This window comes from Neophocaena asiaeorientalis, unplaced genomic scaffold (genome assembly GCF_003031525.2).
Source record: "Neophocaena asiaeorientalis asiaeorientalis breed wild unplaced genomic scaffold, Neophocaena_asiaeorientalis_V1.1 scaffold43, whole genome shotgun sequence".
Classification (NCBI taxonomy): domain Eukaryota; kingdom Metazoa; phylum Chordata; class Mammalia; order Artiodactyla; family Phocoenidae; genus Neophocaena; species Neophocaena asiaeorientalis.
Genome location: NW_020173674.1, coordinates 7,192,876 through 7,216,253, shown reverse-complemented (window position 1 = coordinate 7,216,253; position 23,378 = coordinate 7,192,876). Strand labels below are relative to the sequence as shown.

Genomic DNA, 23,378 nt, shown 5'->3' with positions numbered 1-23,378 from the left:
CCAGTCCCGAAGGACCCAGGGCTGCAGGGGGACGTTTCACCCGAAGGACTGCCTTGTTTCAACAACAACTTTATGGCTCCCGGAAGTACCTCCTCCCTATCCCCTGCCCAGCCTCACGCCTGTGGGCTGCACTTGGAGCCATGGCGGCGGCAGTCGCAGGACGTGGCCCGGGCTGTGGACCTGGGGACTCCCCAGAGGGGCCCGAGGCGGAGGCTCCGGAGCGTCGGCGGAAGGCGCACGGGATGCTGAAGCTTTACTACGGCCTCTCGGAGGTGGAGGCGGCGGGGCGCCCCGCGGGGCCGGACCCCTTGGACCCTACAGATCTCAATGGGGCGCACTTCGACCCGGAGGTGTATCTGGACAAGGTGTGTGTATCGGGAGGGGGAACAGGCCCCCGATATATTGCACCCCACATCACGCCTGCGACGTTGTTGCGGGGGCGGGGGGGCGGGTGGGGCGAGGGAAGAGGTGTTCCTAAAAGCAGGATGACCCTGGGCCGGGCAATAGGGGCAGAGCTGGAAGATAAGGGGTCGTGGGCAGACTTGGACTGGCCTGAGATGGTGCGAAGTCTGAGGTCTCCTGGGCTGATGTTCTGACAGACCCGATATAGGGGGCGTGGCCCAGGCGCTGACAGGCATAGGACTGGGCCTTGGTTGCAGCTGAGTATTTCAAATGCCGACAAACCCCAAATAGGGTCTGACCTGGTAACTTCTGAGCTATGCCACTTATAGGTTCCTTGTCTGAGATTCCTGGCAGGGGTAGGATCAGGGTTTTCTTGCACCAAAAGCCTACCAGTTAGGGGCAAGGCTGGGGGACATGAGTGCCCCCTTGTCCTGGATACTAACCACCTAATTTCCTCCAGCTGCGAAGAGAGTGCCCACTGGCCCAGCTGATGGACAGTGAGACGGACATGGTGCGGCAGATCCGGGCTCTAGACAGCGACATGCAGACCCTGGTCTATGAGAACTACAACAAGTTCATCTCGGCCACAGGTGATTCCTACTGGGGCACACTCCTCACCGTCCCACATACCCCAGTTTCTCCTGTGTTGGGGAAACCAGCAGAGGATTTAGACAGAGCAGACCCAGATTCTAGTCCTGCCCTGGCACTAATGCACTCTCATCTTTCTCTCTCAGAGCTTTTGTGGTTTGATGACTATTGAGGTGATAACTGCTCTCAGAGGGTTGTTTTGAGGACCAAAGGGGAGAAAAGGACAAAATGAAATTTTAAAAAGAAATGAATTAAAAAAAAAAAAAGAAATGAATTTACCTGAAGCACTTAGAATCTCTGACACTAAGGACGCCTCAGTAATGGTTAGTTTCTCTCATTAGTAGTAGTTTTCTTCTCTGGTTCAGGTCTTTCTTGAGAATGGGCTTATCTCTCTTTCACTCTCTCTTTTTTTCTTTCTTTTCTTCCTTTCTCTCTCCTTTCCTTCCTTCCTTCCCCTTTCCCCTTTTCCCTTTCTCTCTTTTTAAATGAAGCAGAGATAGAAAATGTATGACATTAAGGGACAAACATCATATAAAGGTTTTTTTTTCCCTTCTGTCCCCTTTATTCTCTATTCAAGATGGTACTAGACACTGTTCAGTATCATCCACACTAGCTTTTGTCCTGTGTTGGTGAAATGCACTGTTCAGATTTTTGGGACCCACATGTACTTAGTCCTAGAGGCAGATCCTGCAGGTCTACCTGCAGTCTATGGGAATGTCTGTCCTCTGAGTGAGATGAACAGAAGAATGGGGTGACCTGACTGTTGTTTTAAAAGGATCCCTCTGTCCACTTGTTGAGAGTGGACTATAGGGAGGCAAGGATGGCAGAGACACCCATTAGGAGGCTATTATAACGGTCCAGGCAAGATGCTGGTTGTATGGACCATGGTGGTAACCGTGGAAAAGTAGAATGGCTCAAGATTCTTAAAAATTTGTTAGTTGAGGGATCTGGAATTCAGAGAAGGCTGGAACTTGAGGTACATGGAACAAGATGGTCTCTCCTGGGGGGAGTGTACAGAGAGAAGAGGTCTGAGGACTGAAGCCTGGTGCATCCTAGCATTCAGAAGTCATGAAAAGAAGGAAAATCTCACAAATCTTCTTTCTCAAAGAAACAAACATTTGGGAAAGTTTGAGAACAACCCAGACCATGGCTGTCTTAGAAGATAAACGAAGAAGGCATTCCAAGAAATGGAATTGATAAGCTTGACCAGTACATTAGCTCATCAGTGGTGCAAGAGAGGGAAGAACTGCAGAAGCAAAGTCCTCAGGAAAGAGGGAGGGGATTGGGCAGTGCACATTGGAGAGGCTGGCCTTAACAGGAGGTCAAGAGCTCATCTACTGTAGCAGGAGGGAAAGCAGACTGTGGGCAGAGCCAGTCAGGTGGATAGGTGTGGTAGAGTTTAACTAGAGACCTTTCAGAACACATTAAGGAATTTTCCATTTATCTGAAGAGTACTTAGCTAATCAAAGTGTTTAGACAAATGAGTGATGTGATTTGTGCTTTGAAAAGATCCCTCTTGTCCCTGGCTACATTGAAATGAGTAGATTGGAGAGGTGGCTGGAGTGAGGCCATTTCGGTAGTCCGAACCGGAGATTCTGGGAGCTCACACCAGGATGATAATGGGGGGTGGACAGTGATGAGTGAATTGAGAAGTGTTAGGAGGCAACATCGACAGGACATGCTGTTGAGGAGCTTTGGGTGTACAGAATGACCCAAGTTTCAACTTGAGCAGTGGATGGTGGATGTGGTGCCCAAGAAACTGCAAGAAGATCAGGTGTTGGAAAAGGAACATAATGAGCTAGGTTTGGTTTGGTTTTGTTTTTTTAAGGGGAGCAAGGCCTGAGATAAACCTGGACGAGCCTGTGGGGCCAGATCATGAAGGCCTTTGTAGACAAAATAAGAAGGATTTTGGTCTTAATCATAAGAACTCTAGAGATCCATGTCAGGTAATCACAGCATCTCAGTATGGAAGGAAGCTTGAGGGGGTCTAGTCCAATCCATCTCTTCTTTCCTCAGAGTATCTCTAAGGAGTGGCCTTCTGACTCTTGCTAGAAGTGGGGAACCTTTACCTAGTGGTGAGAACTCATAACTCTTTGAAAGAACTTTGAGGCTAAGGGAGCTAGGTTTTGAGGTTTTGGAGCTGTGCATAAGGAGCTAACGAGAAGGCAGATGCATATGTGGCTCTGGAGCTCAGAAGAGAGATCTGAGCTAGAGGAATAAGCCTTGGAGGCAGCTGTGAAGAGGAGGAGAGTTTAAAGGGAAGTGTGGGCAGGGTTGGTCAAGAATGGGTTAGAGCCTGAGAAAAGGAGAGAGCCCAGGACAGAGCTTGGAGGAACACCTCCGTTTGATGGCCATGGGGACGAGGAGGGTGAGCCTGCGATGGAGACAGGAGTGGTCATAGAGGGAAAGTGGTGTCAGTATGAATATACGTTAATTCAACTGATTCATTCATTTATTCAATCGCTTGTCAAATATTTGCCTGTGTGCCAAGTACTATTCTAGGCACCAGGGATATAGCAGTAAATAAGACAGTTTCTCAGCTGTCACAGAATGTACATTCTAGAGAAAGAGACAGATAATGAAGAAAGAAAATAAGATCAGTTCACTTCAACAAGAGCTCTGTAGAAAATGAAACAGGATAATATATTAGAGAGTGGGTGGTTGGGACTGATATAGAGAGAGTGGCAGAGAAAGGCTTTTCTAAAGAGGTCACAGTTAAGGTGAATGATAAAAAGTTGACGATGGGAGGATTTGGGGGCAGAGTGGGCCAGGCTGAGGAAACAACTTGTGCAAAGGCCCTGGAAACTCTACGACCAGAGCAGGGAGAGCAAGAGTGTGGGGGTGAAGGGAGCGGGGTCTGACTGCATAGGATATACAACAGGGGTGGTGAGGTTTTTCTTTTCTTTTCTTTTCTTTTTTTAGGTTTTCTGAAAGGACCAAAAAGTAAATATTTTAGGCTTTGTGGGCCATCTGGTTTCTATCACGACTACTTATCTCTGCCATTATCATGAAAGCAACTACAGACAGTATAAATGAATGAGCATGGCTGTATTCCAGCAAAACTCATTTACAAAAACAGCCCTGGCATCCAGAGTGACGTCAGCAAACATAGTGGAGTAAGTGCATTTGAAAATATCCCCTCCATGAAAGCAGCCCTGAACTGGCCAGAATGGTTAGAATAAGCTTTCTTAGACCTCTGGAAAGTAACCAGAGGTGTGCAGCAATCAGAGGAGCATTTATTCAAGAAAAAGAGCTGAATCATGGTAAAAATAATGAATCGTATGGTATTTTAGCTTGTCCTAGCCCCACCATTTCCTCTCCAGCTTAGCAGTAGCCTTGAAAAATAGCCCATATTCCTAATACTAGAGGGAGCAGAACAAAGCTGGAGTTCTTTCAAAGCCTCATGCCCAAAGAATTGTCATTATTTAACCTGTCTGGTGGTTTCCTGAAACAGTCCACCCCATAGGTTTGTCTTGACCTGGAGGTCACGCAGTGCTAAAAGTCTCTCACCAGGGCTTCCCTGGAGGCACAATGGTTGAGAGTCCGCCTGCCGATGCAGGGGACATGGGTTTGTGCCCCAGTCCGGGAAGATCCCACATGCCGCAGAGCGGCTACGCCCGTGAGCCATGGCCGCTGAGCCTGCGCGTCGGAGCCTGTGCTCTGCAATGGGAGAGGCCACAACAGTGAGAGGGCCACGTACCGCCAAAAAAAAAAAAGAAGTCTCTCACCAGAGTTGTTTGTCAAAAACAATTACAGGCAAATGGTGTGTCTGTCTGAAGTGACAGATAACACTTGGGCAAACAATAGTACTAACCCAAAAGCTTAAAAGGAAAAGCTGAGGAATGAGATGTCCCTAGGGGCTTTGACAAGCTCTGACACATTATTAGGTATCTTGAAGTCCACAAATGTGTACGGTAGTACACATACTTAAGAAAGACCTGAGAGACTTCCCTGGTGGTGCAGTGGTTAAGAATCTGCCTGCCAATGCAGGAAACACAGGTTTGAGCCCTGATCCAGGAAGATCCCACATGCCACAGAGCAACTAAGCCTGTGTGCCACAACTACTGAGCCTGTGCTCTAGAGCCCATGAGCCACAACTACTGAGCCCGCGTGCCACCACTACTGAAGCCCATATGCCTAGAGCCCATGCTCCCAACGAGAAAAGCCACCACAATGAGAAACCTGTGTACCACAATGAAGAGTAGCCCCCGCTCGCCACAACCAGAGAAAAGCCCGCATACAGCAACGAAGACCCAACGCAGCCAAAAATAAAATAAAATAAATTAATTAAATTTAAAAATCCACTTGCCAGTGCAGGGGACATGGGTTCGAGCCTTGATCTGGGAAGATCCCACATGCCGCAGAGCAGCTAAGCCCGTGTGCCACAACTACTGAGCCTGTGCTCTAGAGCCTGCGAGCCACAGCTACTGTGCCCGCGCACCCTGGAGCCTGTGCTCAGCAACAAAGAGAAGCCACCGCAATGAGAAGCCCGTACACCACAACAAAGAATAGCTCCCACTCACTGCAACTAGAGAAAGCCTGTGCGCAGCAATGAAGACCCAACACAGCCAAAAATGAATAAATAAATAAAATAAATGTATTTTTAAAAAAAAAAGGAAAGAAAGAAAGACCTGAGAACGTCCTAAGCTCTCACTTCTGGCTTACTTCAGGCTCAGTGCAAGCAGGAAGTGAAGGTTAAGGGAGAGTTGTAACCCTCCTGGCTGAGTGTTTAAGGTATGCCCCAACACACACACACACACACACACACACACACACAGCGCCTCAGTAAATACTAGGAGATTTATTAGTACTAGATATTTAAGGAGATCCTTGTCCAGTCATTAGCTAATCACTAAGCTAACCAAGTAAAGGTTTCAGTGGCTATACACAGCAAAGAATACAAACTTTACAGAGTTGGTTCAGAAACGAATTAGGACAGGTTTAGTAACTCTGAAAAATAATTAGACAAACAATAGCAACAAGCAGCAACAACAAACCCTGGGGAGGAGAGAGGATCTGATTTCTAGAGTTGCCATGTTATATCAATATTATCTAACATGTCTGTTTTTTCAATAAAAATTTATGAGGTGTGCAAATAAAGTAGAAAATCGGACCCATACACAAGAAAAAGCAGTAGAAACTGTCCCTGAAGAAGCCCAGAAGTTGAATTTACTACGTAAAGATTTAAATCCACTATTTTAAATATGTTCAGAGACCTACAGGAAGCTGTATCTAAAGAACTAAAGGAAGGCATAAGAATGTTTCACCAAATACAGAATATCAAAGAGAAGAAATTATTTAACAAAAGAACCAACTAGAAATGATGAAGTACGACAATGAAAATGAAAAATTCACTAGAGGGTCTCTATAACAGATTTGAACAAGCAGAGAAAGAATCAGCAAACTTCAAGATAGGTCAGTTGAAATTATTCAATATGAGGAATAGAAAGAAAAAAGGATGAAGAAAATTGAGCAGAGCCTTAGAGACTTGTGAGACACCAAGTGTATCCACATATGCATAATGGGAAGAGTGAGAGGAGAGAGAAAGTAGCAGAGGAATGTATGCAGAAATAATGGCCCAAACCTACCCAAATTTACTGAAAAACATTAATCTACACATCCAGGAAGCACAACAAACTCCAAGTGAGATAAATGCAGGGAGATTCACACCTAGGCATATCACAGTGAAACTGCTAAAAAAAAAAAAAAGAGAGAGAGAGAAACTTGAAAGCATCAAGAGAAAAGTGACTCATCACATACAAGTGATACTCAATAAGATTAACAGCTGATTTCTGGTCAGAAACCATGGAGGTCAGAAGGCAGTGGATTCACATTTCAAAGTGCTGAATGAAAAAAATGTCAACAAAGAATTATATACCCAGTAAAAATATCCTGTAAAAAAGAAAGAGAGGGACTTCCTTGGTGGCACAGTGGATAAGACTCCACGCTCCCAATGCAGGGGGCCCGGGTTCGATCCCTGGTCAGGGAACTAGATCCCACATGCATGCCGCAACTAAGTTTGCATGCCACAACTAAGGAGCTCACGTGCCTCAACAAAGGAGCTGGTGAGCCTCAACTAAAGGAGCCCTGGAACCGCAACTAAGGAGCCCACCTGCCGCAACTAAGGAGCCCACATGCTGCAACTAAGACCCGGTGCAACTAACTAACAATAAATAAATATTTTTTTAAAAAAGAAAGAAATTAAGACATTCGCAGATAAGTAAAAACTGAGAGAGTTCATTATTAGCAGATCTTTACAAGTAAAACTAATTTATTAATAGTTATATATAATAGCAAGTTTAACTGGTTAATACTAGGCAATATTTATTGAGTGTTTAATATAAAACTACACTGATTGAACTGCTTACATATATTAATTAATTTAATTCTTACACATCTATGAAGTAGTTAACTATATCTCCATTTTACAGATAGGGAAACTGAGGTAATGAGATGCTAAATAACTTGGTCTAAATTGTATAGATAAGACATAATGTTTAATGCCTTGTTTCAAACACAAAACAAGTCCAAAAATAACTTTAAAAAATCAGATTTTTTTGTTCTAGTACCTGTAGTAGCTTTTGAAGGAACTGCATTTCTATAAAAGACAAACATTGTGCATAGTAAGTAAATCCCTAAATGAATAAGTTTTATGTTAGACTATTGTTTAACAAGTGAAAAATAAAATCATGACAATCAGAGAGTAGACAAATAGACTAAAACAAAATACTGCCATAAAGGAGAAATAGTAATTCAAGAAAATCTAGTAACCTGGGACCACTTGGTGTAGGAACCAACAGCTCTGTCAACATCTGCAGCACTGGCAAATCATTATCTTTGCAAAAAGTTTATCAAGTTTATCCAGAGTCAAGAAAACAGTCTAAAGTACATCCACACTATTATGTTTAAGAAAATAGAGGCAAGGTTTATATATTCAAAACATATTTAATGAAAACCCCTGCCACTCACTTCCTACAGGGGAAAAAAATCCTTAGTATTTGTGTGAGTGTCCTATGATTGCTATAACAAACTGTCACAATTTTGGTGGCTTAAAATAACAGAAATTTTAAGAAAATAACAGAAATTATGGTCTCATAGTTCTGGAGGCCAGAAGCTCAAAAGCAAGTTGTCAGCAGGGCTGCACTCCCTTCAAAGGCTCTAGGGGAGAAGCTCTTATGCCTCTTCCAGGTTCTGGTTGACTTAAAACATTTCTTGCAGTGCACCACTCTAACCTCTGCCTCTGTCTCCACGTGGCCTTCTCCTGTGTCTGTGTCTTTATTTCTTTAATGTCAGGTGGCAGCGAGGTGGCTAGATGATAGGTCAGATTTTTGCCCTCTAGTCCCATTAGTTGTGGCTGGGAATGAAGAGGTGGCAGTCGATGACTTTATGGTATAAAACCTTTCTATTGCAAGAGAGAGACTTGTGGATCAGGAATTGGAATATGGCCAGGGCAGGTAACAGTGCTTTGACACCCGCTGGTATTGGAGGGTCTCCTGCTAAGGTGGGGGCCGGCTTTGGCTCACTGTAGGGACAAGGACACTGGCAGTGGCAGTTCTTACTGGCGTGAGCCCTCGTGAAGGCTGCCGTTTTCTCACCAATATCTGGCCCCACGTAACAACCTGTAGGCTTCTGTAAATTGAATAGAATTGAGTCCAGAAATAAACCTGTACATCTGTGGTCAGTTAATTTTTTTATAAGGATGCCACAGTTACTCAACAGGGAGAATAGGTTTTTCAACACATGGTTGGGTTACCTGGATAGCCATATCAAAAGATTGAAATTGGATCCCTACTTCACACGCTATACAAAAATTGACTCAAAATGGATCATAGACGTAAATATAACAGCTAAAACTAAACACTCTTAGAAGAAAACATGGGTGTAAGTCTTCATGTCCTTGGATTAGACAAGAGTTTGTTAGATATGACACTGTGGTTTGTGATTTATAATAAGAAATATACATTTGGTCTTTGTGCACCATCCCTGGAATAGCTTCTAACCCCTTGTAATTTCCTGTATAAGAGCCTTGTTAACAGTATTTAGTTTTGTTCCCAGTTCCTGAAATAGCTCTAGTGAAATAAAGTGACACGGATGTCTTTTGGTATTTATATAACAAGCCCTTTTCAACCACACCTGAGTTTATGTTAATGAGGTGATATTTGGAAAACTCCTAGATAACCCGCGGATGGGGGGGGCAGGTTGCCAGCAGAACCAACCATGTGATTAGAGGGTTGGAACTTTCAGCCCCACCCCCCAGGCCTCCAGGAAGGGGAGAGGGGCTGGGGATTGAATTCAGTCACCAATGGCTCATGGTTTAATCAGTTATGTCTATGTAGTGAAGTCTCCATAAGCACCCAAAAGGATGGGTTGGTGAACCATGTGGAGGTGTTGGGAAAGTAGCATGGCCAGAGAGGAAATGGAAACTCTATACCCCTTCCCACATACCTTGCCCTATACATCTCTCCCATCTAGCTATTCCTGAGTTGTTTCCTTTTGTAATAAAACAGTAATCTAGTAAGTAAACTGTTTTCCTGAGTTTGCTGAGCTGCTCTAACAAATTAATTGAACCTGAGGAGGGGGTCATGGGAACCTCCAATTTAGAGCCAGTCAGTCAGAATCATAGCTGACAACCTGGACTTGTGATTGAAATCTAAAGTGAGAGAGGATAGTTTTGTGGGACTGAGTCCTTAACCTATGAGATCTGACACTAACTCCCGGTAGATGGTGTCAGAATTGTTAAATCATAGGATGCCCAGCTGATGTCACAGAATTGCTTGATGAGTGGAAAACCCACACATCTGGTGTCAGGTGTGAAGTAGTGTTGAGAGTAGAGACACACAGGAGTGGGTTTTTACTTTATAGACAGCAAAAGCACAAGTAATCAAAGGAAAAAAATTGGATAAATTGAACTTAATCAAAATTTAAATCTTGTGCTTCAGAGGACACTATAGAGAAAGTGAAAGGACAGCTCACAGAATGGGAGAAAATATTTGCAAATCATATAGCTAATAAGGGTCTAATATTCCAGAATATGTAAAGAACTTTGATTAAGTCAGCACTAAAAAGACAACCCTGTTTAAAAATGGGCAGGGGCTTCCCTGGTGGCGTAGTTGTTAAGAGTCTGCCTGCCAGTGCAGAGGACATGGGTTCGAGCACTGGTCCAGGGAGATCCCACATGCTGCGGAGCAACTAAGCCTGTGCACCACAACTACTGAGCCTGTGCTCTAGAGCCCGCGAGTCACAACTACTGAGCCCACATGCTACAACTACTGAAGCCCACACGCCCAGAGCCTGTGCTTCGCAACAAGAGAAGCCACCGCAGTGAGAAGCCCGTGCACCACAACGAAGAGTAGTCCCCACTCACCGCAACTAGAGAAAGCCTGCACTCAGCAATGAAGACTCAATGCAGCCGAAAATAAATTTTTTTTTAAATGGGCAAAAGATTTGAATAGACATTTCTCCAAAGAAGATATACAAATGACCAACGAGCACATGTAGAGGTGCTCAACATCACTGGTTATTAGGGAAATGCAAATCAAAACCACAATGAGATAACCACTGCACACCCACTAGGTTTTCCAGAAAACGGAATAAAACAAATGTTGGTGAAGATGTGGAGGATTTGGAACCCTCTGCATTCCTGGTGGGAATGCAAAATGGTGTACCCGAAAACAGTTTGGCCATTCTTCAAAAGGCTAAGCATGGAGTTATCGTGAGGCCCAGCAGTTCCACTCCTAGGAATATACCGAAGAGAATTGAAAACATATGTTTACAAAAACACATACACAGTTGTTCATAGCAGCGTTATTCATGACAGCCAAAAAGTGAAAGCAGCCCAAATGGCCACCAAGTGATGAATGGAAAACAGGTGTGGTCTGTTCCATACAATGAAATATTATTCTGCCATAAAAAAGTATGATGTACTAATACACGCTACAACTTAGATGAGCCTCGAAAACATGCTAAGTGAAAGAAGCCAGACACAAAAGGCCACATACTGTATGTAATTCCATTTATTTTATTTTTTTGGTATTATTATTTATTTATTTTATTTATTTTTGACTTCGTCGGGTCTTAGTTGTGGCACGCAGGATTTTTGTTGAGGCGTGCACGATTTTTCGTTATGGCGTGGGGGCTCTTCCTTATGGTGCGTGGGCTTCTCTCTAGTTGTGGTGTGCGAGTTTTCTCTAGTTGTGGCGCACAGGCTCCAGGGCGCGTGGGCTCTGTAGTTTGTGGCACGTGGGCTTAGTTGCCCCACGGCATGTGGGATCTTAGTTCCCTGACCAGGGATCGAATCCACCTCCCCTGCATTGTAAGGCAGATCCTTTACCACTGGACCACCAGGGAACTCCCTAATTCCACTTATTTTAAATGTACAGAATAGGCAAATCCATGGAGACAGAAAATAGATGAATGGTTGCCAGGGACGGAGGTGAGAGTGAAATAGGGAGTGACTGCTAAGGGATACAAGGTTTCTTTCTGGGGTGATGAAATAAAGAATTGGATAGTAATGTTGGTTGTGCAATCTTGTGCATATAATAAATATACTAAGAACCACTGAATTTTATGCTATGTCCATTATAGCCCAGTTGAAAATCAAAAAGCCAAACCGCTATCAAGCCAGGTTTGACCCGCAGGGTATATAGTTTGCCAACCTTTGGCCTAGACACTGCATTTGTTTATGTAATAATGCATTTATCTGTTCCAAAATTGGAAAGGTCCCAAAGGTTGTATAGTGAAAAGCCTCTTCCCATTCCTTTCCCCAGGTAAAGACAAAACAATCTTTAATGGTAAACTTTACTGAAGAGTAACAGAAAAGTGCACAGGTCATAGTGGCCAGCTCCTGGAATTTCACAAATGGAACGCCTCTGTGTAGTCAGCACCCCGGTCAATCAACAGCATGACCAACAAGGCCCCCTCCAGCCTCCTACCTGTTACCACCCACTCTCCTCCCAAGGAGAGTTTGCTCTAGTTGCAAAGTACTTATCTTAGCAAGCCTGAAAGAGTTCGGGGATGTACAGTGTAGTCTTTATTACTCAGTGGTGTGGATGGTTTTTTGTTTTGCCGTGGTGCAGCTTTTATTTCCATTTAAATGGCTCTGTGGCTGTGCATTCAACAGCAATGCCACCAGTACTAGGTTTTCTTTTATTCTGTTTTAATGACAACTTAGTTTTGGATTTTTTTTTCCCTTTGAAAGTCAGATTCAAGTTTCCTTTCTAATGTAGTACCTAAATGTCATGGTCCCAAACACCCACTCCAAAATGAATCGGCTCCTCTGATGGTAGCATTTGACAGCCCTGGGAGGAGGTTGTGTCATAGGTTAAATGGTTTGTAAGCAAAAACAAGAATTCACTGGGGGAAGACGAAACGCCTCATGAACTTCCAAGCCTCTTCATGATCGTCAGCCCGTGAGCCTTCTGGTACCTGAGCTTCCATCTTTTGCCTTTGCTCTGGTTTTATTCAGTTGTTTTTTTTGTTTTGTTTTTTTGGCTGCATTGGGTCTTCGTTGCTGCGCCTGGGCTTTCTCTAGTTGGCCGCAAGTAGGGGCTACTCTTCGTTGAGGTGTCCGGGCTTCTCATTGCGGTGCCTTCTCTTGCTGTGGAGCATGGGCTGTAGGCGCATGGGCTTCAGTAGTTGTGGCTTGAGAGCTCTTGAGCACAGGCTCAGTAGTTGTGGTGCACGGGCTTAGTTGCTCCAAGGCATGTGGGATCTTCCTGGACCAGGGATCGAACCTGTGTTCCCTGCGTTGGCAGGCAGATTCTTAACCACTGCGCCACGAGGAAAGTCCCTTTTATTCAGTTTTTAACTGCACGGCACTGTCTGTGCTATGTCCATTAATTCATTATTTGTGAATTGGCAACAGTCACCATTTTCCAAAAAAGTATAAGTAACTCCAACCAGTAGCCCCAAAGAGTAGTACAGATGTTTCATATTATGGGACTTTATTTTTTTAGTTACCTTCCTCTCTGTGGAATCTAAGAAGGGTGAATGGTCTTGTCCCACAGACTGTGTTGCTAACATGAGAAGTTCATTTTGTGATTCTTGGTCTACCTCTTCGTGTAACTTTTTAAAAAATCTCTTAATTGTTCTGTAGGTGTTAGCTCTGTGAGTTCTTGTGCTTTTTTTTTGTTTGATTTTTTCCAGCTATTTTTTCCCTGCATATTTTGTGTCTATCTGTTCCTTTTTATTGTAATTGTCATTGATGTTTTTCTCCTCACTTTGCCCAAGTTGGGTTGCTGCCCCAATCCTGCTCAGAGAACATTCCTACAGTCCAGGAGCCACACACAGGCCAGGTGTGGGTGTGCGAAGGCTCACAAGTGACTGCTGTTAGATATTGCCTATTCTTTTCCGTAGAAAATGACCTGTTTGCACAACCACCAGCAAATGGGAGAACAGCTCTTTCCATGCACCCTGGCCAACACTAAGTTACTAAAATTTTCAGTCTTTGACAATCTGAAAAGTAGTATCTCTGTAGTTTTTTTAATAAGATTATTTATTTACATATTTATTTATTTGGTTGCACCAGGTCTTAGTTGCTGCACGTGGGCTCCTTAGTTGCGGCAGGCAGTCTCCTTAGTTGCAGCTCATCAGCTCCTTAGTTGCGGCACATGGGCTTCTTAGTTGTGGCATGTGAACTCTTAGTTGCGGCATGCATGTGGGATCTAGTTCCCTGATCAGGAATCGAACCTGGGTCCCTTGCATTGGGAGCGCAGAGCCTTATCCACTGTGCCACCAGGGAAGTCCCTCTGTGTAGTTTTAATTTAATTTCTCTTGTGAGGTTGAACATTCTTTGTATGCTTAAGAGCTGTTTGATATCCTTGTCTGTGATGTCCTTTTCCTATTTTTCTGTAGAGTTGTTCTTTTCTTCTTTTTATTTTTGGCCATGCTGGGCAGTTTGCGGGATCTTATTTCCCCACCTAGGGGTTGAACCCAGGCCCTAGCTGTGAAAGTGCCAAGTTCTGACCACTAGACCTCCAAGGAACTCCTGAGTTGTTCTTTTTCATAATGATTTGTAAGAGTTCTTCACATATTAGGGAAAAGTAGCCCTGTATGGTATGATTTGCAGTTCTTTTAAAGTTCGTTTTGATTTAGCTCATGGTGGTTTTTGTTGATCAAACAATTTTATTAATCTCTTCTTTGATAACTTCTGAGTTTGAGGTGTTTCTAAGCAAGACCTTTTCCATTCCTAATATTATTTTAAAATTCTCCCTGACTTTCTTCATGTACTTTTGTGATTACATTTTAAAATCACATTTAAACTTTGATCCCTCTTGTGTCCCCTGCATCAGCAGGTGGACTCTCAACCACTGCACCACCAGGGAAGCCCCCAACTATATTTTTATTTTAAATGGCTTTCCAGTTGTCCCAACACTATTTAATAATTCATCTTTTCCCCACTGACTTGAAATGTTACCTTTATCATAATAGTAAATTTCTTTATGTTTCTAGATTTTTGAAAAACCTTCTGTTTTGTTCAATTTATCTCTAATTGTCCATGTACCAGTGCCACACACTTTAAGTTACTGTAGCTATAAAACTGCACGTTTTAAATTCTAGTAAGGCTAGTTCCTTCTTACTCTTTTTCACTTCCAAATTTTAGTTCCCCCTTCTTATTTTTCCACCTGTTCATCAAATTATACTTTTTTAAAAAAAGGAGGGGGGTCTCTTAAAATTTTACTGATCAGGTTAAATTTCTAGGGAGAATCAACATCTTAGGTTTTGGGGCTTCCTGTCCAAGAATGTGGTATGTCTTCACACTTCTTCAGGCCTTCTAGTATGTTCCTCAGCTTATAAAGGTTTCTTTATGTAAATGTTGAACATTTCTTAAATTTATTTCTAGATATTTTGATCTTTTAAAATTGCTATTTAAAATGGGTCATTTTCTACTGTATCTTCTTATTACTATGTGTGAATGTTGTTGCTTAATTCTATAGGTTTTTTATATTAATTTCATGTTCAGTCACCTTACTAATCTCTTATTGTTTGTAGTAGTATTTTCAGTGATTTGTTTTTTAGAGTTTTCAATTTATGCAATTATATCATCTGCAAATAGTGATAATTTTACCTCCTTTACAATTTTTGTATCTCTGTAATATATTACCTGAGTCTAATTGTGTTGGCTAGTACCCCAGAACAATGTCAGACAGCGGTGGTGATCATGAACCTCCTTGCCATGTTTCTGATCTTAACGGAAATTGCTTCTAGCATTGCCTCATTAAACATGATGCTGGTGTTTGGAGGTTAGGGAAATATTCAGCTGTTCATATTTTATTGAGAGTTTTTTTTTTTAAATCAAGAATAGCCGTTGAATCGTCTTTCTTTCATCTCTTAATATGGTGAATTATTATCGAGATCCTCTCATATTGAGCCGTCCTTGCATTCCTGAAATAAAAACCATTTGGACATATTTGTCAATTATTCTTTTAATACATTGCTGGATTCTGTTTGTTAATTTATATGTGTATCTCCATTTATTTAATTAATTTAATGTACCTATGCATCTCAGTTCATAAGATATGAATGTGTCACTTTCATTTTTGAGCTATTTTTGTCACATTTTTGTATCAGTGTTATGTTTCTTCCACAAAGTTAATGTGAACGCTTTTCTAATTTTCTCTGCTTGAGTACTTCTTACACAGAGCTTTGGAATGAGCTGTCCTTCAGAGCTATGGCAGCACCCCCATGACATCCTCTGGCACCTTTGTGTAGGGGGGAAGGAGAATCTTTCTTTTTTTTTTTTTTAATTTTTAAATTTTTGGCTGCATTGGGTCTTCATTGCTGCACGCGGGCTTTCTCTAGTTGTGGTGAGCGGGGGCTACTCTGTTGCGGTGCACAGGCTTCTCATTGCGGTGGCTTCTCTTGTTGCAGAGCATGGGCTCTACGCGTGCGGGCTTCAGTAGTTGCAGCATGTGGCCGCAGTAGTTGTGGCTCGCGGTTCTAGAGCACAGGCTCAGTAGTTGTGGCGCACAGGCTTAGTTGCTCCATGGCATCTGGGATCTTTCCAGACCAGGGCTCGAACCCGTTTCCCCTGCATTGGCAGGCAGATTCTTAACCACTGCGCCACTAGGGAAGTCCTGGAGAATCTTTCTTTGACAACATTCTCAGTTCTCTCTGTTCATGTATTCTTGCTCTTCTGGAATCCATTTAGGTAAATTCTGGTTTTTTGTGGCAAATTATCCATTTCATCTAGGTTTTCAATTTCTTTACACAGAATTGAGCTAAGTTGTATCTTGTGATTTTTTAAATATCTGTGTATTTGTGATTGTTTCTCCCCTTATTTCTTATTTTGTGTATATTTTTTTCCCCATTTAAAGATTAGGGTAGCTCACATTTTATATATTTTGTTTTTCATTTTTTTTCAGTGACCCTGACCTTTGATCTATTTATTAGTTCTCCCATTTAAAAAAATAAATTAATTTCTGCTTTTAGCTTTATTAATTCCTGCTTTCTTTTTTATTTTTCTGCTTTCTTTTCTGGTTTCTTTTGTAGTGCTTTTTCTAACTTCTTGAGTTGAATGTTTATTCTAATTAGTACTATTTAGGACTGATTTCCTGTGAACATTGCTTCAGCTATATCCTATAGGTTCTTATAGTGTTTTGATTGTTGTTATTTTTTACATATACAGAAATTTCAGCTTTGATTTCCTTTTTGATCCAGTAGTTGATAATAATGAGGTTTTCTCTAAATAATGGGATCTCTTTATTTTCTAGTTTTGTTATTAATCTCTAATTTCATTGCATTGTGATCAGGGAATGCTTTCTGTACCATTTAGTTTCTTTTCTTTAAATTTATTGAGATTTTTTTGTGTGACCTAATGTGTGGTAAGGTTTTGGTGTATTTTATGGAATCTTGAAAAGAATAAAAATCAAATAGGTCTTCCATATTAATGATATTATTTAGGACTTCTGTAGCTTCATTTGGTTTTTATCCTTTTGGTCTGTCACGGATTGACAGAAGTGGATTAAAGTCTCCTATAATAGATATGTTTCTGCTTCATCCTCATTGCTTTCATTTATGCATATTGATGGTGAGTTCCAGAGTGGAATTAGGGAAATTAGTTGGGAAATGTTAGTAGTAGTTGGACAAGAGATGATGGTGGCTTGGAAAGAAAATGTTGGAGGTAAACCTTATGCAACTTGCCAATGGACTGAGTGTAAGGTAAAGGAGAGATAAGAATCAAAGATGACTCTTAAGAAATGGGCAGGAGGGCTTCCCTGGTGGCACAGTGGTTAAGAATCCGCCTGCCAATGCAGGGACACGGGTTCAAGCCCTAGTCCGGGAAGATCCCACATGCCACAGAGCAACTAAGCCCACAAGCCACAACTACTGAGCCCGTGTGCCACAACTACTGAAGCCCGCATGCCTGGAGCCTGTGCTTCGCAACAAGAGAAGCCACTGCAATGAGAGGCCTGCGCACTGCAACCAAGAGTGACCCCCGCTCGCCGCAACTAGAGAAAAGCCCACGTGCAGCAATGAAGACCCAACCCAATGCAGCCAAAAATAAATAAATAAAATTAATTAATTTAAAAAAATAAGTAAAGAAATAAATGAACAGGAGCCAAAATGGAAAAGGTTAGTGGAGGAACAGGTTTGGGGAAAGTCAAGAATTCTGTTTTGCGTATGGACACCAAGGCGGGAAGGTGGTGGGGAGGGGTGGTGGTGGGATGAACTGGGAGATTGTGATTGACATGTATACACTAATATGTATAAAATAGATAACTAATAAGAACCTGCTGTATAAAAATAAATAAAATTCAAAAAATTTTTTAAAATTCTGTTTTCAACATATCATATTTGAGGTGCCTGTTTGCCATCCACATCAGGATATTAAGTAAGTTGCTAGGCAGGGCTTTGATCGGGACTGGAGGCAGAAATGTCCAAGTCATCACAGCCGTGGGACAGGATGAGACTCCCTCAGGGATCTGTTCACTCTGCAGGTTTGGAAGGAGTTGATGTTTGCTTGTATTTTCTCTGTGAAGTGTGAATCAAGGTCACCATTTGAGAGTTGGGGGCATGTACTGGCGTTTTGAGAACTGAGGACAAAATATTGTTTTGGAAAATGGAAACACAAGACTCACTAGAAGGTTTGGAAGGACAGCTGACCAGTGTGCAGTGCTGCTTTGGGACTTAAAGTCCTAACTTGAAAGGGAGGCCAGTTGGTATGATGTTGTGGCTCATTTTCAGCTGTCATTCTTAGGGAGTGGGTTGGTAATTGGGCTTAACCTGTGGTAGGGTTCTGCCGACAAATAACGGGGGCCAGGGGGCAAGAGATGCAAGGGGGCTTGCAAATGGGTGCTGATGCTCTTGGAGGACCACAGATTCTAAGAGGAGTGAGGAAGGAAGTGCAGCCATGAGAGGTATTACAAACAGTGACCAAGCGGTAGGGCCGCTGGGTCTGGAGTTACTGAAAAGGCCAAAGGATTGTTAGGGCGGGGTCAACAGGGTGAATGATCAGAATTACAGAAGGTTGTGAGGCTTGAAGCTAATGTTTTAGAGGACGCAGTTCTTAGCAAGGGCAGGGAGAGTGGCACAGAAGGCAGATGCAAGAATGGATGGAGTTGAGGAGGTCAGCAAACGGAGAGTCAAGAATGTCCAAAGGCTCATCCTTGTGTATGTTGATGTCCACGAGGAGGTGTGGCCGTGATCTGGAACTGAGGGGCGTGGCAAAGAGGACAGTAGGGATGGCAACAAGAAGGGGTGTAGTTTGATGTCATGGTCTTCAAAGAAGCTGGGGTTTCAAAGGGAGGAGGAGTAGAAGCTATCTAGAAGTGTTAAGGGGCCAGGCCCTGAGGCATCTGGGTTGAAAGGAAGAACAGCCCCCTTAGGCAGGTTTCTGTCAGGACCAAAGGGAAAGAACCTTTCAGGGAAGGTCAACCATGTTCTAGAAGGCAGAGTGAAAGGGTTAGGGAATTCTGGGAAAGAGGTAAGACTGAACAAGTATTTACTGTCTGTCCCATGGCAGGCAGGGTGCTGGGCATGGAGGATGCCCTTGGGAACGAGCAGACAGGTCCCTGCCAAGTGCCCTGGGCCCTCCTTTGGATCTGGGCATCTTCTGAGATCAAGGACTGCGGCTTCATGGGCATCTCCCCACTGCACTGGGGCTAGGGGCACACACGGGGTGTTCAGAAAACGTCTGCTGCACTGACATAATGACACCTCACCCCCATTTATAGTGACCAAGCACCACTGCAGTCCTTTTCAAGCACCTAATCCTCAATGTGACCCTCGAGGAGTGAGCTCAGGCGCGTTTGGGAAGGGGGCGGGTGTGTGTGAGGGCATTTGGACTACCTCTCAAGCTGGGTGTTCTGCCTGTGCCCCTAGTCATCTGCCTTTCCCCCTCTTGCGCCCTTGTCCTCCTAGACACTATCCGGAAGATGAAGAACGATTTCCGGAAAATGGAGGATGAGATGGACCGGTTGGCCACCAACATGGCAGTGATCACGGACTTCAGCGCGCGCATCAGCACCACGCTGCAGGACCGCCACAAGCGCATCACCAAGCTGGCAGGTGCGGCCCGCCCCAGAGCTGGTGCTAAAGCGGGCCACCCCCAGGGAGTTGGGGCTAACACCACCTCCCCCTGTCCCCCAGGGGTCCACGCGCTGCTACGAAAGCTGCAGTTCCTCTTCGAGCTGCCCTCGCGCCTCACCAAGTGCGTGGAGCTGGGCGCCTACGGGCAGGCGGTGCGCTACCAAGGCCGCGCGCGGGCCGTGCTGCAGCAGTACCAGCACCTGCCCTCGTTCCGCGCCATCCAGGACGACTGCCAGGTCATCACGGCCCGCCTGGCCCAGCAGCTACGGCAGCGCTTCAGGTGTGGGCTCTGGGCCCTCATGCCACACCCGCTGGTCTCCTGGGTCTGCCCCCGCCCCGAATTCTGTCTTCTTGCCCTTCATCTCCCTCCCCCTTCCCGCAGGGAGGGTGGCTCTGGCGCCCCTGAGCAAGCCGAGTGCGTGGAGCTGCTGCTGGCGCTGGGCGAGCCTGCGGAGGAGCTGTGCGAGGAGTTCCTGGCTCACGGCCGAGCACGGCTGGAGGAGGAGCTAAGGAGCCTGGAGGCGGAGCTGGGGCCCTCCCCTCCGGCCCCCGACGTGTTAGAATTCACTGACCGCGGCGGCAGCGGCTTCGTCGGGGGCCTCTGCCAGGTGGCGGCGGCCTACCAGGAGCTGTTTGCGGCCCAGGGCCCGGCGGGTGCCGAGAAGCTGGCAGCCTTTGCGCGGGAGCTGGGCAGCCGCTATTTTGCGCTGGTGGAGCGGCGGCTGGCTCAGGAGCAGGGTGGCAGTGACAACTCCCTGCTCGTTAGGGCGCTGGACCGCTTCCACCGGCGCCTGCGGGCGCCCGGGGCCCTGCTGGCCGCTGCCGGGCTGGCAGAGGCCGCCACAGAGATCGTGGAGCGAGTGGCCCGCGAGCGCCTGGGCCAGCACCTGCAGGGCCTGCAGTCGGCCTTCCTGGGCTGCCTGACGGACGTGCGGCAGGCGCTGGCCGCCCCTCGAGTTGCTGGGAAGGAAGGCCCTGGCCTGGCCGAGCTGCTGGCCAACGTGGCCAGCTCCACCCTGAGCCACATTAAGGCCTCGCTGGCCTCTGTGCACCTCTTCACTGCCAAGGAGGTGTCTTTCTCCAACAAGCCCTACTTCCGGGTACGATCTTCCCCTGGGCATCCTTTATCTTTTTTTTTCTTCCTTTTCAGGGCATTCTTTCGTTTATCTTGCATGCAGGTTGGCAGCTACCAGGGCACACAGTCCTTGCCCCAGGCAGTCTGGATGTGGTTTCAGGCTGCCTTGAGAAAGGCTGGCATAGCCTGGAGGGGTGGGGCAGGCTCTGAGGGCATCTGCAAGCAGGGTCCCCAGTGCTGGCTTTGCCCCCCTGCACTCCCTTCCCACAGCAGGGGAGCTGCTCTGGGGTTCTGGAATGCGGGGTGAAACTGTCCCTTGGAGAGAGGCCAGGGCACTTCGAGTCCCAGTAGAAGGTCACTAGCAGCCTCTGCCTGGAAGGTTGGACCTGCTGTGTATCTGGGGCGCTCCTCCTCACAGGGCGAGTTCTGCAGCCAGGGTGTCCGTGAGAGCCTCATCGTGGGCTTCATCCGCTCCATGTGCCAGACAGCTCAGAACTTCTGTGAGAGCCCCGGGGAGAAGGGGGGCGCCACGCCGCCTGCCCTGCTCCTGCTGCTTTCCCGCCTCTGCCTGGACTACGAGACCGCCACCATCTCCTACATCCTCACCCTCACCGACGAACAGTTTCTGGTGCAGGTGAACTGCTAGCTCAGAGCAGGGTGGGGGGAGGTGATGCTAGGAACACAGGAGGCTGGGCAGTGCCCTCATGGTCAGGGCTGCCTGTGCCCAACTCAGCCTGCCCCTTGCCCAGCCTGTGCCCAGCTCCTGGTGGCCAGTGGCTGCAGAGCTGCCCCCAGTGCCCACTGCCTGTCTGTCCTCTGCATCCCTGGCTCAGGACCAGTCTCCAGTGACACCCGTGAGCACACTGTGTGCGGAGGCCAGGGAGACGGCACGGCGGCTGCTGACCCACTACGTGAAGCTGCAGGGCCTGGTCATATCGCAGATGCTACGCAAGAGTGTGGAGACGCGGGACTGGCTCAGTACCCTGGAGCCTCGGAACGTGCGTGCCGTCATGAAGCGGGTGGTGGAGGACACGACAGCTATCGACGTGCAGGTGCTGCCCTGGGCTGGCCAGGGGAACTCTGACGGGGCTGGGGGTGCTGGGGGAACAGCCCTCTGAGGATCATGACAGGAGGGGCCAGGCAGTGCCTGCATCTACGGCCTTCCTCCTCAGCCATGGTGGCCTCATCACCCCCATTTCAGCTAGGAGGAGGAAGCTGAGGCCCAGAGTCACCCAGGAAATCAGGTCAGGGTTGGCCCTGAAGATTTGGCCTCAGTACCAACTCTTATGTTCCACTCTTGCCCCACTCCACTGGTTCTGTAAATAGTGACTGGGTACCAACTAGGTACAGGCCCTAACTACCCTGTGGTTTTTATAACGGTTGTGATTGTTACAACAAATGAGTGTGTAACTTAGGGCATCCTTGGCCCTTGCCCAAGGCACCTGGTGGGCTGCATGTTCCCCGTGCCCTGGCCTCCTTGCAGTTCCTCCTTCCACCACCAGGTGGGGCTCCTGTATGAGGAGGGTGTTCGCAAGGCCCAGAGCAGCGACTCTAGCAAGAGGACCTTCTCCGTTTACAGCAGCTCTCGGCAGCAGGGCCGTTATGCACCCAGCTACACACCCAGGTCTGGCTGGTCAGGGTGGGCGCAGGGAGGATGGAGAAAGGAGGACCGGGGTGCAGGGGTGGGCTCTGATTGTTTGTCTCCTCCCATTCAGTGCCCCGATGGACACCAACCTCTTGAGCAACATCCAGAAGCTGTTCTCTGAGCGTATTGACGTGTTCAGTCCTGTGGAGTTCAATAAGGTCTGAAGTCCACAGTGACCCTGCCTTCCCAGGGCCCCTTGGGAAGGTTGGCTGAAGCAGCCCCGCACTGGCCCAGGCAGCCCTAGGACTCTGATTCCCCACCCCCCGACCCCGTCTCTGTTTCTGAGGGATGTTTCTAGGAGTGAGTGGTCATCCAGAGCCCCGCCATCACCATCTTATAGCCCTCTGCCCGCGTCTGGGTGATAATCTAGTATACCTCTTGGCCCTCGTCCTTATCCCCACCATAGCCCTGGGTCCTCCCCAGGGATTCCTAGTCACACCATGGGCCCTGCCCCAACCCAGCCCGTGCTCAGGGACCTGATACTCTCCCTCCAACTTAGTAAGCTTCTCCCCTCCCCATATCAGTGCTGACCCCCATCTCTGCCTCAGGTTGCTGGGCCCTCCCCGTCCACTCTCCTCCAGATGATGGGGCCAACCTTGTATGGTCCCTCCCTCTTACCTGGGTCCTGGGACTTTCCACCCCATCACAGCTACTGGCATTTTGCCGTCTCCTTGGCCCCTGCACAGAACGTGGGTGCCCTTCCTCGGGGATCTAGTACCCCTCCCCAACACCTGCTGTAGTGGATCTGCATCCCTGTGTCCCTACGTGCAGGTGTCGGTGCTGACCGGCATCATCAAAATCAGCCTGAAGACACTGCTGGAGTGCGTGCGGCTGCGCACCTTCGGGCGCTTCGGGCTGCAGCAGGTGCAGGTGGACTGCCACTTCCTGCAGCTCTACCTGTGGCGCTTTGTGGCTGATGAGGAGCTTGTGCACCTGCTGCTGGACGAAGTGGTGGCCTCAGCTGCCCTGCGCTGCCCGGACCCAGTGCCCATGGAACCCAGTGTCGTCGAGGTCATCTGTGAGCGTGGCTAGGCCCGGTCACACCAATCCACTCATCCCCTGGTGGCCCGACCTGGTGGCCCGCCCTGGTGGCCCTTCCCCTCGGGGCCTGCCTAATAAAGACGTGTTGTCTCCAGCTCC

The 23,378-nt window shown here is 46.6% G+C and overlaps 1 protein-coding gene across 2 annotated transcripts; it reads left to right on the top strand.

The window, feature by feature from the left end:
- The first annotated feature begins 68 nt into the window (after nt 1-68).
- VPS51 (VPS51 subunit of GARP complex) lies at nt 69-23,374 on the top strand. 2 transcript variants are annotated; one of them, XM_024748873.1, is made up of 10 exons: nt 69-365; nt 863-992; nt 19,351-19,497; nt 19,579-19,798; nt 19,901-20,618; nt 21,012-21,227; nt 21,427-21,645; nt 22,096-22,217; nt 22,309-22,396; nt 23,010-23,372. In XM_024748873.1, exons 1-10 carry the CDS (start codon nt 141-143, stop codon nt 23,268-23,270), a joined length of 2,346 nt encoding a protein of 781 aa, XP_024604641.1. In that variant the 5' UTR covers nt 69-140; the 3' UTR covers nt 23,271-23,372. The 2 variants fall into 2 exon arrangements, with proteins under 2 accessions (XP_024604641.1, XP_024604642.1); XM_024748874.1 differs by lacking the exon at nt 69-365 and adding an exon at nt 3,913-4,106 and having other exon boundaries at nt 861-992; nt 23,010-23,374.
- Nucleotides 23,375-23,378: the final 4 nt, after the last annotated feature.

Coding starts and splice junctions, on each gene's coding strand:
- VPS51 (XM_024748873.1), top strand. CDS start 141: ATGGCGGCGGCAGTCGCAGGACGTGGCCCGGGCTGTGGACCTGGGGAC. Junction 19,498..19,578: donor GCGCATCACCAAGCTGGCAG/GTGCGGCCCGCC, acceptor CCTGTCCCCCAG/GGGTCCACGCGCTGCTACGA. Junction 22,397..23,009: donor GTCCTGTGGAGTTCAATAAG/GTCTGAAGTCCA, acceptor CCCTACGTGCAG/GTGTCGGTGCTGACCGGCAT.